We start from the raw sequence: 17,552 nt of genomic DNA on the forward strand, positions 1-17,552 counted from the left end.
TAATAATTTTTTAGTTTTCTATTTTTTTTATTTTTTTATTTTTTTTTTATATATATATATCTATATCTAGCCGCATCAGCAAGCCTGTCGGCGTGTACTTTCTTATGATATTTCAAACGAAAGCCGCCCGGACTTCTAATCATTTGCGGCAGTCCTTGATATTCTTTTGTTATATAGTTATTACTAAAGCTTTTCATTAAATCATTAATAAATTCACAAATGTGCAGTAATCTATTCCAACACAGTTCACTCCTCGTAGAGCATGTTTTCTCAAAACGCAGTGTGTTGACAAAGTCAGATCTTAGTTCAAGAGTAGCTCTTACTCTTGAACTAAGATCTGACTTTGTCAACACACTGCGTTTTGAGAAAACATGCTCTACGAGGAGTGAACTGTGTTGGAATAGATTACTGCACATTTGTGAATTTATTAATGATTTAATGAAAAGCTTTAGTAATAACTATATAACAAAAGAATATCAAGGACTGCCGCAAATGATTAGAAGTCCGGGCGGCTTTCGTTTGAAATATCATAAGAAAGTACACGCCGACAGGCTTGCTGATGCGGCTAGATATAGATATATATATATAAAAAATAAAAAAAAAATAGAAAACTAAAAAATTATTAACCAACTTAATTGGGAAACGGCATACAGATTGACATTTCCTTTCCTATTGCTGATTTGTTATATTTAGAACATATTCAGCGAATTTACTATTGTCAAAGCTATATCAACTACCAAAAAACTTAAATCCTAAAAATAAACAGCATTATCAGATAAAACAAAACAGTACTAATAAAAGTGATAAAAATAAAAACTTTTGTAAGTCTTATCTTGCATTGTCACAGCTTACTTTAATATGCTCTCTTTAAAATTGAAGGAAGGTCAATCGCTCCGGGTCATTCATCAAAATATGTTAGGGCCCGAATGCGCGTTAAACGGTTCTAACGAGTGCGATAAATAGTGCAATGCACCTTAGTATGTACATTTTACATTTAGTGTGCACGTGGGAGGAGTTTGGAAGAAGATAATGGAAATGAGGGTCTGCTAGCACGAAATGAGGTAGAGTAGCGCACAGTAACACGGGATTTATTGTCCAAAATAATTACACTTTTTTTCTTTGCGTTGTTCTTGTGTTACTGGTGTGAAAATGTTTTTAGCACACAACTGCAGCCATTATTGTGTCGCAGAAAGAGAGAGAGAGAGCAAGAGAGTGAAAGCACTTTAATAGGGTGAATAGAACTCTCTATATAAGTAGCACTGTAGATGGGCACATTCAACTCAGGGTGGGTTTGGGGGGGGGGGGTGTGTTGCATACACAGTTTAGAGGAATCAACTGCAAATTTGATATAACTGAAGAACTTTTGTCATTTGAATCAATGAAAGGTACAACAAGAGGAGTTGATTTGTACAATGCAGTGATGTCAAATCTGTAGTTATTTCCTCTGACTGTGTATACAACACCACCCCCCTAAACCACCCTGAGTTGAATGTGCCCATCTACAGTGCTACTTATATAGAGAGTCCTATTCACCCTATTAAGATGCACTCTCTCTCTCTCTAACCACCTTACAATAGAAGCCTTGAAATCTTTAGTTTCTCAAGGTAATTTAGACACTTTAATAATTCTAAATCTATTTTACATCACTACTGTTAAAAGCAGGAAGAATGATGCATTGATTTCCTTTATTGCTGATTGATCTAAAGGTTCAAAAGGAGGTCTAGATAAAACTTGCAAAACTAGATTTAAATTTCAATGAGAAAAAACAGTTCTGATCGGTGGATGAATATGTTTCACCCCACTAAGAAAATGGGAAATATCCATATGGGAAGAAATCAAACTACCCTTTATTTGTCCACGAAAACAAGAAATGGCAGCTAACTCATCCTTCAAAGAATTTAAAGTTACATTTTCATTTTTGTCCAATCCACACTGAAAAAGGTGAGAATATCCCCTATTTGCGCACCCTAAGGAAATATATCTGTTCCTGCAAAACTCCTCAAAAATGTGCCACATTCTTATATAAGATAAAGAAGTGGATCTCTTTTTAGAATGTAACATCATAGTAATCACTGAGGGAGAGTAACCTTTCTTTGCTACCCTTGCCATTTCAATAGCTAGGCTGTAAGCAAGAATGGAGTTGGATCTTCCATCTCTACAGACCTCTGATATAGAAGACCCTTGACTTGTGGCAGATGTAGAGGCTGATCTATTAATAACTTCCTTAGGTCTGCATACCATGGACTTCGTGGCCAGTTGGGTGCTCTTTCCTTTTCTATTTTCCTTAACACAATTGCCATAAGTGGACATGGAGGAAAAAGATACAGAAATTTGTATGCCCACCAGCTTTGCTGAAAAGCATCTATCGCTTCACTGCCTACTGCATCGACTGTAAAACCTTTTCACTTTTCTGTTTTGACTAGAAGTCATCAGATCTATCTGATGTGGACCCCAACTTTGCACTATTTGAAAGTAGGCCTCCTGACTTATTCCCACTCGCCAGGATCTATTACATTCCAACTGAGATAATCTGCCTGAACATTTATCTGACCTGCCATGTTTCGAATTGACAACTGTATCAGGTAATTCTCGGCCCATGCGAACAAAAGATCTGTCTCTTCTGAAATCTCCTGACTGTGTGTCCCATCCTGCTTGTTTATATATGCAACTGCTGTTGCATTGACGCATAAGATACTCACTGCCTTACCTTGAAGGAGGTTCTTAAAATGTGTTGGGTAGCTGGAGGCATAGAACTCTAGCATGTAGGATTCTAATGATGTCATATGTAGAGGTGATGTTAAAAAAAAAAAGGACCAACTCTTCCTCCAAATGCTGGATGTCAGGAATATACCCACATGTATATTGATGCCTCTGATCTCTAGCTGATTTGTAGACCACCGGATCTCGCCCTGGCTCCAGAGGCTCTGAGCATAATGACTCTTGTAATGTGCGCCCGAACCTGTTAAACTGGCAACTGTTGTCAGTTAAACCCAGTCTGGGCTTTCCAAGGGCATTCCTTTTTGAAAATTCGGAAGATGAGTCCACCATTTTAGAGGCAATCGAATTTCAGTGGACAATGGAAGGTGTACTTCATAACCCTGAAGTTGTGGCTTCCATCTGGAAAGAAGTGAAATCTGTAGAGATCTCATGAGCTCTTGCCCAAGGTACTAACTCCAAAGTCAATGCTATTGTTTCTAGAAGCTGTTCTAAAAACTTTTCACCTGGGCACAAATCTTTGAAATTCTCTTTTGTGGTAGGTATACTATACCAGCAGATGTGTTGAATAATGTTCTAGATGTTCTATAGTCTGAAAGGGCTGCAAATGACTTTTTGCAAAATTGATTACCCAACCTAACCATTGGATCAAAGAGACTACCACTTCAGTTGATACTACTCCCTTGGTAAACAATTTGGCTCTTATTAGCCAATCATCCAAATAAGGATGAACCAAGATGCCCTTCCTTCTTAAAAAGGCAGCTACTGCAATCATAACTTTCATAAAGGTCTTGGCGCTGTCGCCAGCCCAAAAGGCAAGGCAACAAGCTGATAATGTTGGCCGATTATACAAAAACTGAGACGTTTTTGGAAACCTAGTTTCATTGGAATATGAAAATAAGTCTATTTTAGATCGAGGGATGATAAAAATTCACCTTTGCGCACTGTAATGATCACTGTGTGAAGAGATTCCATGTGGAATTGAGGAATATATATAATCTGATTCATGGCTTTCAGATCCAAAATGGGTGTGAAAGAACCATTCTTCTTTGGAATCATACCTCATTTGACATTCCCTGCTAGGAACCTGATGAATTGGCTGCAACTGAATCAATTTGTTCAATATCCAATGAATTGCAGCAATCTTGACTGGGGTATGGGCAGGTGAGGTAACATAATGATCTCTTACCAACCTTCTTAATTCTGGAGCATATGCATGTTGAATTAATTATATCCAAAACCATTGATCTGAGGTAATGCGGATCCCTTCCCCGAGGAAAGCCTGCAACCTGCCCCCTATATGCTTCCCCAAGAAAATGAATCTTCTGGGCTTCATTGTGTACTCTGTGAAAAACAGGAGGGCCGGGTAGGATCGCTGCTCAGTTTTCTTGAGCCCCGAAAGAACTGAGACCTACTTTTACCTCTCATAAACTGAGGATTTCCTCACTTACGAGGTCTATATTGCTTAGCTTACATAAATTGACTATGACCCCGATACAGCTGAAAACTGGGTCTGACTTTATTTTCAGGTAATCTCTGAACTTTTGAATCACCCAGATTCTTTATCAGATGGTCCAGCTCCTCACCAAAAAAATATTTACCTTTAAAGGGTAAACATTAAAGTCTAGACTTTGACCATGAGGCTGCACACCAATTTCTTAACCACAGAAGACATCTAGCTTCTACAGAGAGAGCTGAAATTCTAATAATGTCGTATAACGCATCAGATAAATAAGCCGTTGCTGACTCTAGTTTTGCAGTGCTTTCAAGCTGAATTCAATGGAGCAAACATCTGAAGACATAACTAGCGCAAACTGCTCCCTGAAGCACAGAAGAGCCTGCAGAAACAAGATGCTTAAGGACTGACTGTAATTTCCTATCTTGCAAATCCCATAGAGTTGCACTCCCCTCTATAGGGATAGTAGTGCTTCTGGCTACTGCTGCCACTATCACATCCACATTTTGTTGTTGAAAAAGTCAATCCAGAACCTCTGGTGGCATAGATACAGCCTACTGAAAATTATTAGACCCCTATTGCCAGCCTCAGCAGATTCCTACTCAGACATAATCATAGCCTCACTATCCGGATGCAAAGGAAAAGTAGAAACTGTCTTCCATGTATCTCTCAAAATTGGATCTGAACTTGGAGTCTCTTCAAATTTCTCATCTTCAAGATATAATATTGAAGAAACCTGCTGGACACTTCCTCTTTACGGAATAACCTAATCTGTTCCTCTTATTTATTTATTTATTTATTTAATGTTTTTGTATACCGACATTCGTTAAGAAAACATCACATCGGTTTCCATGGAACAATAAGTAGCCAACAGGGCTTTACAATGAAACTGATAATAGAAACTGGGGAGAGGGGTAGGAGGGTGCGGGAAACAAGGGAAACTCTTCTTCCCCTCCTGACTGAATTTCACCTTCTTCCAATGATTCTAGTCCACTTCCAACTACTCATCTTCATACCTTAAATAAGATCGACAATCTATATCTAGGGAGACTGATACAGCTTCTGCTAATTCAAATCTCTTTCTTTTTTGAGATTTAGACACGTCATCAACTGAAAGATCACTTTGCCCATGATCAGCTAAGCTACCTTGCTGACCTGGTAAAGCATGAAAAGCCTGATGCAAAAATTTTTTAAACTCAGGTGAAAAAAGCATCTCCACTGGTGCTAGGAACTTCCTGTTTTGTTTCATGATGGAAGTCCATCCCAGTAGCAGTTTGAGAGGTCCTTGACCTGAAACAGGCCCTCCCCTCCATGATGATATCCCGGGAGATAATTCAAAATAGTCACTGCATCTAATTCAGCCATTATAATGGCTGAAGCTAACAGCTCTCTGGAGGCAGAAGTCGTTCTGGGTGAAGGTTTTTGCATGACAATAGCCTCTAAAGAGGATACCTTCTTAGCAGTAGGGGTAACCCAAGTTAATTCGGGTGACTAATTTACCGCGGCAAACAGAATACAGATTCCCTTCAGAGGATATGCGTTTCGTGCCGCAAACTCCACAGTGATGACTTTTCAGCAATTGAATCAGAAAGACACTAAAAATCAAGTATACAACTGTGATAAAGTGGCTCACCAAAGCAATGAATACTCTTATTTATGCTACAAATCTCCTGCAGCTCAAGTCCACACTCTACCTTGCCATAAAGATATAGGAAATATTGTTTTTAATTTCTGTTGATTACCTCATGTTTCTGTAACAAGGTATTCTTGTGTTTATTTGAAATGCATAATTAAAACAAAAAAGATATAGGAAAGGAGCTCAAATAATTGCCGCTTGAGTGTGTTTCACTGAAGGAGAAACATTCGCAGGAGCATGGCCCAAATATAAACTCTAAGCTCATGCTTAGAAAATAATAAGACTGATTCTTAATAAATAAATCCTTCTATTTGATGAGTTCTGAACTCAAATGCCCATCCAGTGGCTAGAGACAGAGATCAATGGCTGAATATTTATTTATTTTTAATTTTTATATACCGGAGTTCCTGTATAAGATACAAATCTCTTCGGTTTACATTTAACAGAAATGAAACACTATGGGCTTTGTATGGGTGCCCTAGGCTTTACATAGAACATGGAACAAGGAGCTAATACAATGAGCATATAATATAATATAAAATATGAAAATAATATAAAACATATTATAAGGCATATAATAAAAAGCATATAGTAGAAACATACGTAGAAACCAGAATAAACTTATTTACAGACTTGTTCTTTAGATCAGTTGAGAAGTTGGTTCTGTGCTTCTTCTCAGGAATTTTACATGTTGCCAGGGGGTTTTGAATAGAGCATTTAAGATCATTGTGGTTAGTGATGTTGGAGTAAATTTGAGATTTTTAAAGGGGCTAGGTAGTGGCGAGATATAGTTGGGGTTGGTTTATGTGTCTGTGAACGCTTGGCTGAAGAGCCAGGTTTTAAGTCTTTTCTTGAATTCAGGGTGGTTTGGTTCAAGTCTTAGGTCTGGAGGGAGCATATTCCATTGGTGGGGTCCTGCCACAGATAAAGCTCGCTTTCCGAGGGAGGTTTTTATGGGTGGGGTGTACAGTGTGCCTTTATAGGCGTTTCTGATGGGTCTTGTGGATGTGTATGGACAAAGTTGTGTCTTCAAATTGATGGGAGCGATGTTATGAATGGCCTTATGAATAATGCTCAGGACTTTGAAGAGGATCTTGTGTTTGATGGGTAGCCAGTGTAAGTTATGGAGGATGGGGGTGATGTGGTCCTTTTTGTTTGCGTTTGTAAGGATTCTGGCAGCCGCGTTTTGAACCATCTGTAAAGGTTTGATTGAATTCGTGGGGAGTCCGAGTAGGAGGGAGTTGCAGTAGTCGAGTTTTGTTAGGATAATGGATTGTAATACAAGTCGGAAGTCGTTAAAGTGGAGTAGGGGTTTTAGCTTTTTGAGTACTTGCAGTTTATAAAAGCTGTCCTTGGTGGTGGTGTTTATACATTTTATTAGGTTTAGTTGGGTGTCCAGCCATGTTCCTAGATATCTGACGTCTGGTGAGATCTTAATGTTTGAGGTAGTAAGATGGATGAGGCTTGGTGGGTTTGTGGAGTGGTCTTGGGAGATCAAGAGCATCTCTGTTTTGTTGGCATTCAGTACTAGGTTGAGACTGGAGAGCATGTGTTTGATAGGATGAAGGCAGTCGTTCCAGAAGATAATAGTTTTTTGAAGGGACTCCGTGATTGGGATGAGGATCTGTATGTCGTCAGCAAAAAGATAGTAAGTTTGAGGTCAGTGAGGAGTTTGCAGAGAGGGAGGAGGTAAATATTGAATAGAGTATTATTTATTATTTTATTTATTGTTTTTATTATACCGAGTTTCATGATAAGAATCACATCAACCCGGTTTACAATTAACATGTGTGTGGAGGCAGGGAGTAACATAGTGATAAACATTTCCCAATTCAACATTAAATATAGTGTGAAACTTAAAAAATATTAAAACAATAATTAGGACGTGAGAAAGTTACAAAAAACAGGGAATAATAACTAGGACCAGAAAGGGGGAGGGAATTAAAAAAGAGAATATTTACATTTCAGCCAACTGTTTCCAAATTAATAAATATGTATAATGTTATAAGAGTAGGTGAAAGGGACGAGCCTTGGGGGACTCCCTGGTCTGAAAGGACAGGGTGGGATTCTTTGATGTTTATCTTCACTTTGTAGAACCTATTGCTCAGGAAGGACTTAAACCAATTGAGAGCGGAACCTATGATGCCTATGTTGGATAGTTGGTCTATGAGAATTGTGTGGTTAACCGTGTCGAAGGCAGCAGATAGATCTAATAGTATCAGTAGTATCATATTTAGAACATATTTAGAATATGTTCTAAATATGACATAAATGCATGTGATGTCATCATATAAAAAAAATGAACTCTGCTTCTATGTGCTGGAAAAGATGATATAACCATAGGTTCAGGATTGGTAGAGCAGAAGGAAGAGGAAATAGTGGTTTTGTCAAGGTATCAGACATTTCTGGAATGAAGTCACATAAAAAGTGGCAGATATTTTAGGTCTTCCTGCCATATTACAAAGGCACTGGGTTTATTGGGGAGATGGGAGGAATCATTAGTCGCACTGTAACATAGACTATTAGTAAACCAACTTCTTCTATTGGCTAGATTTGCCATTGCTACATTTTGGAAAATGAATCCTAACATGGATTATTGGAAGGCTGAAGTCTGTGATATAGCAGATATCGGAAAAACTGTGATATGACTTAAAGGGAGAGCATTTTAAGTATGATCAGATTTGGAAGCCTTATCAGTTTTATGACCTAGTTTAATTTATTCATTTTGATTATAAATATTGGAGGCATCATTTTTGCTGTCACTTCTGTATATGAATATTAATCTTTGTAGCTCCATTTTCGCTAACTAGTCATTTTGCCTATTGACCATGAATTATCCTTCTATGCTGGAAAAACTTGTTAAGTATCTGTGAACTATTGGTGCATGTCTGCAAAGGCTTGGGCAAGGTCAAAGTATGTCCTTCACAAATTGTCATGAGGAGTGCTACAAGTGTTGAGTGAAGGCAATGATATTGCTGCATGTGGCTTCTGCACTAAGATATTGTTGCAACTAGTTCATGTGCCAAAATCTCTGCACCTCAAAGTAACAGGCTTGCTTCTTGGCCACTGTCTTAAAAATATCGACAATACAAAAGCAAAGGAAGTAATTTTTGAAGAAGATGCACTATAAGAAGAAAGCCGCAGCCAAGTTGCTAGCATGAGGCAAGGATCAGCAGTGCTGAAACTGTGACAGAATTTATTGAGTTGCGTGGAGGTGATGAAAGACAAAGAAAACCTGAAAAATGTCAAAAGCATGAAATAGTGAGACTAAGTAGGAACAAAACAAGAAAACCAGATTGAAAGAGGCAAAAAATCTCAGCAGAGTTTACAGAGGACTAAAATGGCAGAAACACTGGTGTAAGTAGGATGTCCTCCTCCTCTAATGAAACCAAAGAAAACTGAAAGCAGCAGGTCTGGCAGCATATGGGAAATCCCTGCACATACTGTATACCAAAGCCTTCTTCACAGTGAAATACCCACACATACTTTACTTTCTCTACCTCTGGCCCCATTCCTTTGCATTACTACTAAAAGTGCGCGTGCTTTCATACAGCATGTGCACATTTATTCATATACGTGGGTGCAATTTTCAAAATGCAGTTTTACAAACAGAAATAAGTATTTACCTAGGCAAAATCCTTTGAGAATTACCCTTAAAAATCTCTCTCAGTTGTGTAGGTGTGAAAGTTCTGACTCCATATTTGCTCACACAATCCTTGGCATCTCTGCTAGGACTAAACTACAGTGTCATAAGTGATGGTGATTGTACTGATGTACACTCCTGTCTGCTGAGTACTAGACTAAGACTACCAACGTGGGCTTCCTAAAAGACATTAAATTCTTTATTCAGTGTCATTTGCCTGGCTGAATTCGGATTTAGCCAGACAAATGGCAGGATTTGAAAATCCCTCTGCACTGACCAGTCCTGAGGTAGCTGGATAACCTTTTATCCAGCTAACTTGGAGGTAGGGTGAGGGCCTTCCAGGGCAGAGACAGCTATCCAGCTAAATTAGCTGGATTTTCAGCATTATCTGGCTAACATATCCCGATATCTTTAGGACAGCCAAACAACTGACCTAAAGTTAGCCGGATAAACGTACCCAGCTAACTTTAATAAAGATTGCCAGGGATATTCAACATAGCACATGCACCACTGAATAGCCTAGCAAAGATAGCTGGATAAACTTATCTGATTAATTATGCTAACCGGCCAGAGGATGAATACCTTATTGGTATTGACTTTCATATACTACCACTTGAGCCAGAAGCAATCCAATGACTACAGATGACAAGTTCTGTACCTCGGTGACAATCCTTTATTTTCTTCCACTCCACAGAATGATGCTCCCTGAAGCCATGAATCTAACTGTGGTTGCAAGTTTTAATTATCCTAACAGAAAAGACGGTCTTGGTGCTTTTGTTTTACTAACCATGTGGAAGAGTACTGGAGTCTTCTCTGCCATGGGCTGTCTCACGGAGACAGAGTGTCGAGGTTTCAGCTTCTCCAGCTGCGCTTGCAGCCTTTGACGCCTCTGTTTGTCTTTCATCTGATTCTCTTTCTGGATCAACACTTCTGGCTTCTCCTCGGCCCTGCAGATCACAGACAGAGCTCACACAAGATAGTATATTCAGAACAGTGGATAGAAGGTTTTATTTTAAGAACATGAATCTCTAAGGACTATGGCTAATCTCTATGTTATTTTATTTATCTATTTGGCGGTTTTTATATATCGTAGTTTGGAGCAAGCCTTCACCACGGTTTACAGTGAAAACAACAGGATACATTGAACTGAGCAAATTAACTGATTACATTATAACGAGGTTAGGTCATCCTCGTTATAGGCTTCATTGTCTTTGTTATAAGGTTTATAACAGGAAAAGATTTCAGTAAACATGATGGCACAATATGGCAGATCTGGTGATCTGAAGGCTTTGACTTTATTCAGTTATGCCAATTATGAATTTCAGAAGTGACACTGTCAAGGGCTTTAGAAAAGTTGCTTATTTAGCAATAGCTTTTATTTTAATTCATTTCATTTTAGATATTTTACCCCTTTTTCTCTTCCACATTTCCTGAATGGCTGCACCAGGCCACCCTAGCAGCCAAAGTGGCTAGGAGCTGGGAGAAATGGAAATCATCAGTGGCATTTTATACTCAGCAGGAATCATGCCCACCATGCCATCTGCCCCCTTCTCCTTCTCCCAGACTCACTGCCACCAGGAGCTTGCATGCAGCAGGCAGTGACTTTTAAAGATCTTTGTGCAACTGTCATGTAAAGTCATAAAACATATCACAGCGCACACGCAAGGTGAAGCAAACAGGTGGTGGAGATCTTTTGTAAAAATGCTGTGATACATTATTCTCAAAATGAAAGATGTGTCTGGGCCATACACTATGGGGTAGATTTTCAAAACAGCATGAGGGAGTACATGTGCACGCACTCTCCGTAATTGGAGCAGCCTCAGAGGGAACTTCCCTACCCCCCACCCCACCTTCCCTTCCCCTACCTCCCCCGCCATTTCCCCCCTTACCTTTTTCTTCTGGTTTAATTTTGTTATAGAACATACTTCAACCCTGGGGCTGAAGAAAGTTGCGTGCGCTGGCCAACTGCCAGCGCGCGATCCCTGGCACAGTGGCCATGCGGAGGCCTCTGGCCATGCCCCCACCCACTCCTTGCCCCCGGACCACCCCTTTTTGCAAGCCCGGGACTTACACACATCCCGGGGCTTTACACGCATCGCCGGGCCTTTTGAAAATAGGCCTGGCGCGCGTATGACCGGTTACATGCGTAAATCCTTTGAAAATCCAGCCCTATATGCAATAGATGTTATGCTGTATAGTACATACAGGTCACAATGATATCAAATATTATTGCATTAACAGAACGTATTTTTTTCTGGCCTCAGCAGTATCAGATTACAAGCCATTATGCAACAGGTGCAGGTTCTCTCTAGCCCGTCCATTATGTTTGAGTGTTAGAAATTTGGCATAGGAATCTAAAATGAATTTCATACTGTAAGTCACAGCTAAAAATATTTAATCCCGACAAGGGTAATGTTATCACACAAATCATTATTATAGTGAGTGCACAGACATCCTAGTACCTTAAGGATTCCAGCGCTTTAGTGAGAGAGAGGTAGGCGGACTCTATTTCCTGCATGGAATCGGGAGAGCCAAGTTCCTTGGTTGGTATTTTAGGCAGATGAGACTCTGGGCTTTTGGAGCCAGTTGCTTGTAGAACCCCAGCCTCTGCTTCACACTCCCCTGAATCCTTTGGTGTGATCTTGTTGGCCTCCCCTTTTGTTTTCAGGTGGCGCTTTCTTCGGATCTTCAGTGCCTTGCTTATTTTCAGGTGTTCTGAATTCTGGCTCATTTCTTCTTGGATAACGTCTGCTACTATTGTGGGAGTACAAGGTGCAGAGTTTGCTTGCCGAGCTTTGCGGAGTTGCTGCAGCAACAGGCTTTTCCCAGTGAAGTCCCTGCCAAGGATGAAGAAAATGAAACCAGGAAAAAAGATTACCACCTGAGCTGTCCAACTCTCGTGTAGTTGGTACGACATTTTCTTTTTGCGGGACTCAATTACTGAATGAAGTACAAGGGAGTCATTTCAGATGCCAAATGCTACTGACAGAAAAACACAAAAGAAAGATGCAAGTCGCATGAGGAATCTCTAATTAGAGCACTGTAAAGAAAGAGTTGTAAGCTTTTGTGAGAGAGACACTCAGATTGGGTCTGTACTGCAAGAGAGTTGCATCCAAAGCTGAAAGATGGCTCTTATAAATTCGTGAGCATAAAGTAAGGTTTTCTTGTTTTTTGGGGCATTTACTATTGAGAGAGAACAAGGGAAAATCGGTATTATATATTGAGTGTAGGTCTTATAAAGAGAGAACGTTTGATATTTCCCCCAAGGAACTAGGAATTACTGACTTTGAAACCAACAAACAATATGCTCCTAAGCTAAGAACTGCTTAGCCACTGGATGTTTAAAATAGAAGGTTGTACCTGGGGAAAGGGCAGCAGACATCCACTGAGTTTGGGAATGTTATGCTTCCAAGCTTTCATTTCTGTTTGGTGAAATAAAGACGCTTACAGGAAAATTGGTTCTTACCTGCTAATTTTTGTTCCTGGAATAGCACAGATCAGTCCAGATGCCTGGGGTTTTGCCTCTCTGCCAGCAGATGGAGACAGAGAAGAAAAGCTTTACTTATACTGTCATATAACCTAGTGTGCCACTTGCAGTCCCTCAGTATGATCTGTACCCAAGCCAAGATGAGAATAACTAAAACTATACCAGAGACACCCAATCCTCTCAACGAGCCGGAGGAAGGCGGAGCCCCAACGCACAACAAACAACTCTGCACCATGATATTCTAATAATACAAGTGGACTTTCCAAAATGGGTGAGGCTCTGGACTGCTCTGTAGTATTCTAAGAATGAAAATGACCAAGTAAGAACCAATTTTCCTTTCCTGTTCATACCTCAGATCAGTCCAGGCTCCTGGGATATAACCAAACTCCCCTAAACTGGGTGGGACTGAGATTGTCCCGCTCACAGAACACTCTCCCCAACCCCATGGATTCCGGAGCTCAAACTTCTAAACGGTAATGTTTGGTGAAAGTGTGCAATGACTTCCAAGTAGCCGCCCAACAATTCTCTTGCAGTGACACCAGCTTCGAATGAGCACTTAGCCTTTCCTGCATGGGATGACCCTTGCAAATGTACACCTATGAAATTGCTTCATTCAACCAACGTGCAACCGTAGCTTTCAATGCTTTACAGTCCTTGGGCCCATTACACAGCATCAAAAGATGAGCCAATCTCTGGGAACTATTAGTCACCTTAAGATATCTCAGCAATACCCGCCGACCATCCAGCAGGCAAAGCTCTCTCACATGTGGTGTCAACTTGGAAAGAAGGAGGGTATTGTGTGCAATAAAACCCCAGACTCCGTAATGTGCAAAAACAGATCTTGACAAGACAATGCCTGAACATCCGACAGCCTCTGAGCTGAACTAATCACCACCAAAAATATTACTTTCAGGGTTAAATCCTTTAGAGTCACCTTCCTTAGTGGTTCAAATGAGGCTTCACACATCCCCCTAAGAACCAAATTAATATTCCATTAAGGACACAGCTTCAACACAGGAGGTCACAAATACTTCACCCCTCTTAGGAACTGTACTATATCTGGATGGGAGGTCAAGATAACCCCCTTCACCTTACCCTTAAGATAGCCTAAAGCTGCCAGATACACCTGAAGAGAATTAAAAGCTAGCTCTTTAACAAGACCCTTCTGCAAAAAGGACAATATTTGGGAAACTGAAGCATAAGTAGATTGCATACCCTGTTTGAGACACCAAGCATCAAAAACCATCCACACCCTGGCATAAGCCAAGGAAGTGAAAGACCATCTGGCCTGCATTAATGTGGTATTCACATCCTTAGGATAATTCTACATCTTAAGTGTTGCCTTTCAAAAGCCAAGCCACAAGACAGAAGCAATCTGCCTGATCCAAAAATATTAGACCCTGACAAAGCAGACCTGGAAGGTGACCTAACTATAATGGACTGTCTACCATCAAGTTTATCAAGTCTGCAAACCATGGAAAACAAGGCCACTCTGGTACCATTAAAATCATTAAGCCCACCTGCCTCTACACTCAAAGTAACTCCTTGCCTACCAATGGCCACGGAGGAAACACATAGGGGTAGATTTTATAATTTTGCATGAGCGCATACTTTTGTTCGCGCACCAGGTGCAAACAAAAGTACGCTGGATTTTATAAGATACGCACGTATCTTATAAAATCCGGGGTTGGCGTGCGCAAGGGGGTGCACATTTGTGCAACCTGCGCGCGCCAAGCCCAGTGCGCGCTGCCTGTTCCCTCCGAGGCCGCTCCGAAATCGGAGCGGCCTCGGAGGGAACTTTCCTTCGCCCTCCCCCCCCCCTCCCCCTCCCTAACCCCCCCCCCCCCCCCGGCCCTATCTAAACCCCCCCCCCCTTACCTTTGTTGAATGATTTACGCCTGCCAGCGGGCTGCTGGCACGCCATCACCCAACCCGGGGGCTGGTCCGGAGGCCTCGACCACGCCCCCGGGTCCACCCCTGCAATGCCGCATCACGCCCCCGAAACGTCATGCCATTTAGGACACGTCCCCGACACGCCCCTTTTACAAAGCCCCGGGACTTACGCGCGCCCCGGGGCTCTGCGCGCGCCGGCCCTGCGCTCGTAAATCCGGCCGGATTTACGCGCGCAGGGCATTTAAAATCCGGCCCATAATCTCCATGGCCATAGTAGAACTCCGTGCTTGCATCTGCAACTGTAAAACAGAGGTGCCTTGACATTCTGCCTCAACGCCATCAAATCCATGTGAAGAGTTCCCCATCTGGACTGAATGAGGAACATCACTTTCTTGGACAGTTCCCATTCTCCAGGGTCCAGATTTTGCCGACTGAGAAAGTCTGCCTGCATGTTGCCTATTTCAGCTATGTGAGATGCTGCTAGGAATGCCAAGTATTGCTCCACCTAGCACATCAATTCCTGTGCTTCGTGAGCAACCCCTTGACTGCCGGTTGATATATGCCACCGCTGTTGTATTGTTCGACAGAATAGGCACAGCCTGGCCTTTTAACTGTAAGAGAAAGGAAAATAACACCAACTGTACCACCCTCATTTATAATTGATTGATAGACCATAAAGCTTCCTCCTTAGACCACTGGCCCTGTGCTACCTGTCCCTGACACACCGCTCCCTAGCCAGATAGATTGGCATCGGTGGTCATTACTACCCAGTCTGGGGCTTCCAGGTTCATTCCCTATTCCATATTGGCCCAGCCAAGCACCAGGTAGACTGGACCTGGACTCCCCCTTGAGCAGGAGAGGAATTTGAAAAGCCTCAGACAACAGGTTCCCTCGAGAGAGGAGCACCCTCTGCAGGGGCCACACATGAACGATATCCCAAGGAACAAACTCCAGCATCAATACCATGGACCCCAGCACCTGCAGATAATCTCACACATTGGGAACCATAAGCTGAAAGAGGCAAACTTGCCTCTGCAACCTCACAAATCTTTTCTCTGTAAGAAACACCTTGCCAATCATGGTGTTGAAAAAGCTCCAAGTTACTCCAGTGACTGGGATGGTGTCTAGTGACTCTGACAAATTCACCACCCATCCCACAGACCTCAACCTCTCTAGGACCCTCTGAACTGCCTGATGACAGAGATCCAATGACTTTGCTCAGATGAGCCAGTTGTCTAAATATGGGTCTACCAGTACCCCTTCCCTTCTGAGCGTTGCTGCCACCACCACCATCACCTTGGTGAACATACATGGAGCTGTTGCCAGCCCGAAAAGAAGGGCACAAAATTAAAAATGATGGCACAGAACCTGATGCTCTGGCCAGACTGGAATATGCAGGTAAGCCTCCATGAGGACACAGAAGCTAGGAACTCTCCTTTTCAAACCACTGCTACAACAGAACAGATGTAGCAGTCTCCATCAAAACCTTGGCACCTTGAGAGCTGCATTTACCTTTTTCAAGTCTAAAATTGGTCTGAAAGTTCCCTCCTTTTTTAGAACCACAAAATATATGGAATAACTTCCTTTTCTTTGTTCCTCTCTGGGAACTGGCACTATGGCCCCCAGACTTTGTAAATGGTCCACCATATGGCAAACTGATACTTTTTTGGCATGAGAAGTGACGATATAAAGCTCTCTCACCAGTCGAGCAAATTTTAACACATAGCCGTCTCTTACCCCCTCTCGAACCATTTGTCCATTGTGATTTTAACCCACTCTTCATAAAAAAGAGCTAACCAACCTCCCACAGCTGAAAGAGGATGGCTTTATTTCATTGCGCAGATGTAGCCCCTGTCCCCTCCCCTCGAGCTCTGGCTCAAGTTTTTGGGGGCTTTTGCCCACCACAAAAGAACTGGGCCCTGCCTGAGACCTGTCTCTGAAAAGAACCATCTTTGCTTTGTCAAAACCTCCGATTAACCCTGAAACATAACCGAATAGGAAAAGATCTTTTTCCCCCTTTCAGTTTGTCCTCTGGCAACTTATACCCTTTGAACTCTCCCAGATGTTTCATGAGCTGCTCCAGATACTCCATGAATAAGAGCTTGCCCTTAAACGGTAAGGCCCCTAACTGAGATTTCAACCAAACATTTGTCAACCAGTTTTTCAACCACAGCAGCGGCCTGGCTGAAACCACTGACATCATAATCCTGGAAAATATTCTGATTAAGTAATATAGCGCATCTGCCACATAGGCCACTCTGCTTCCAAGCACTCAGCCTGCTTAATGGAGGATGCTGACGTAGACTCCTTTGCCTACAAGAGCTGGACCTAGCACAAACATGCTCTCTGCATAAAGCTGCTACAAACCGCAGCCCGGATGCCTAAAAGTCAAAACCTCAAAAATCATCTTGAGGTGAACCTCCAGTTTTCAGTCCTGCACATCTTTCAGCACTATGGACCCTGCTACTGGAATGGTCGTCTTCTTGGTCACTGCAGATATGGACACATCCACCTTTGAAAGTGTTAAAAGCTCAAGCGTGTACTCCAGTAAGGGGTAAAAATTTTGCCATTGCCGTCTGACCTTCAGCCCAGTCTCCAAAATGTCCCACTCTCTGACCACCAGCTTCTTCACCGACTTGTGGAATGGAAAGGCTTTTACCGGACCTCTCAATCCATCCATGGCAGGATCTACACCTTCCTGGTAACACTCTTCCTGTGGCAC

General features: G+C 41.9%; 1 protein-coding gene across 3 annotated transcripts in view; it reads right to left on the minus strand.

Annotated features, from left to right (window-relative positions):
* The window catches only part of C14H16orf71 (chromosome 14 C16orf71 homolog), a 386,375-nt gene that overhangs the window by 305,461 nt on the left and 63,362 nt on the right, over window positions 1-17,552 (minus strand). For all 3 annotated transcript variants that reach the window (XM_029576717.1, XM_029576716.1, XM_029576718.1), the window contains exons 8-9: window positions 11,913-12,287; window positions 10,238-10,397 (exon numbers count right to left, since the gene is read on the minus strand). In XM_029576717.1, coding sequence (XP_029432577.1) covers window positions 10,238-10,397; window positions 11,913-12,287 — 535 coding nt within the window. The remainder of the gene's footprint in view (window positions 1-10,237; window positions 10,398-11,912; window positions 12,288-17,552) is intronic.

Source organism: Rhinatrema bivittatum, chromosome 14 (assembly GCF_901001135.1).
Source record: "Rhinatrema bivittatum chromosome 14, aRhiBiv1.1, whole genome shotgun sequence".
NCBI lineage: Eukaryota > Metazoa > Chordata > Amphibia > Gymnophiona > Rhinatrematidae > Rhinatrema > Rhinatrema bivittatum.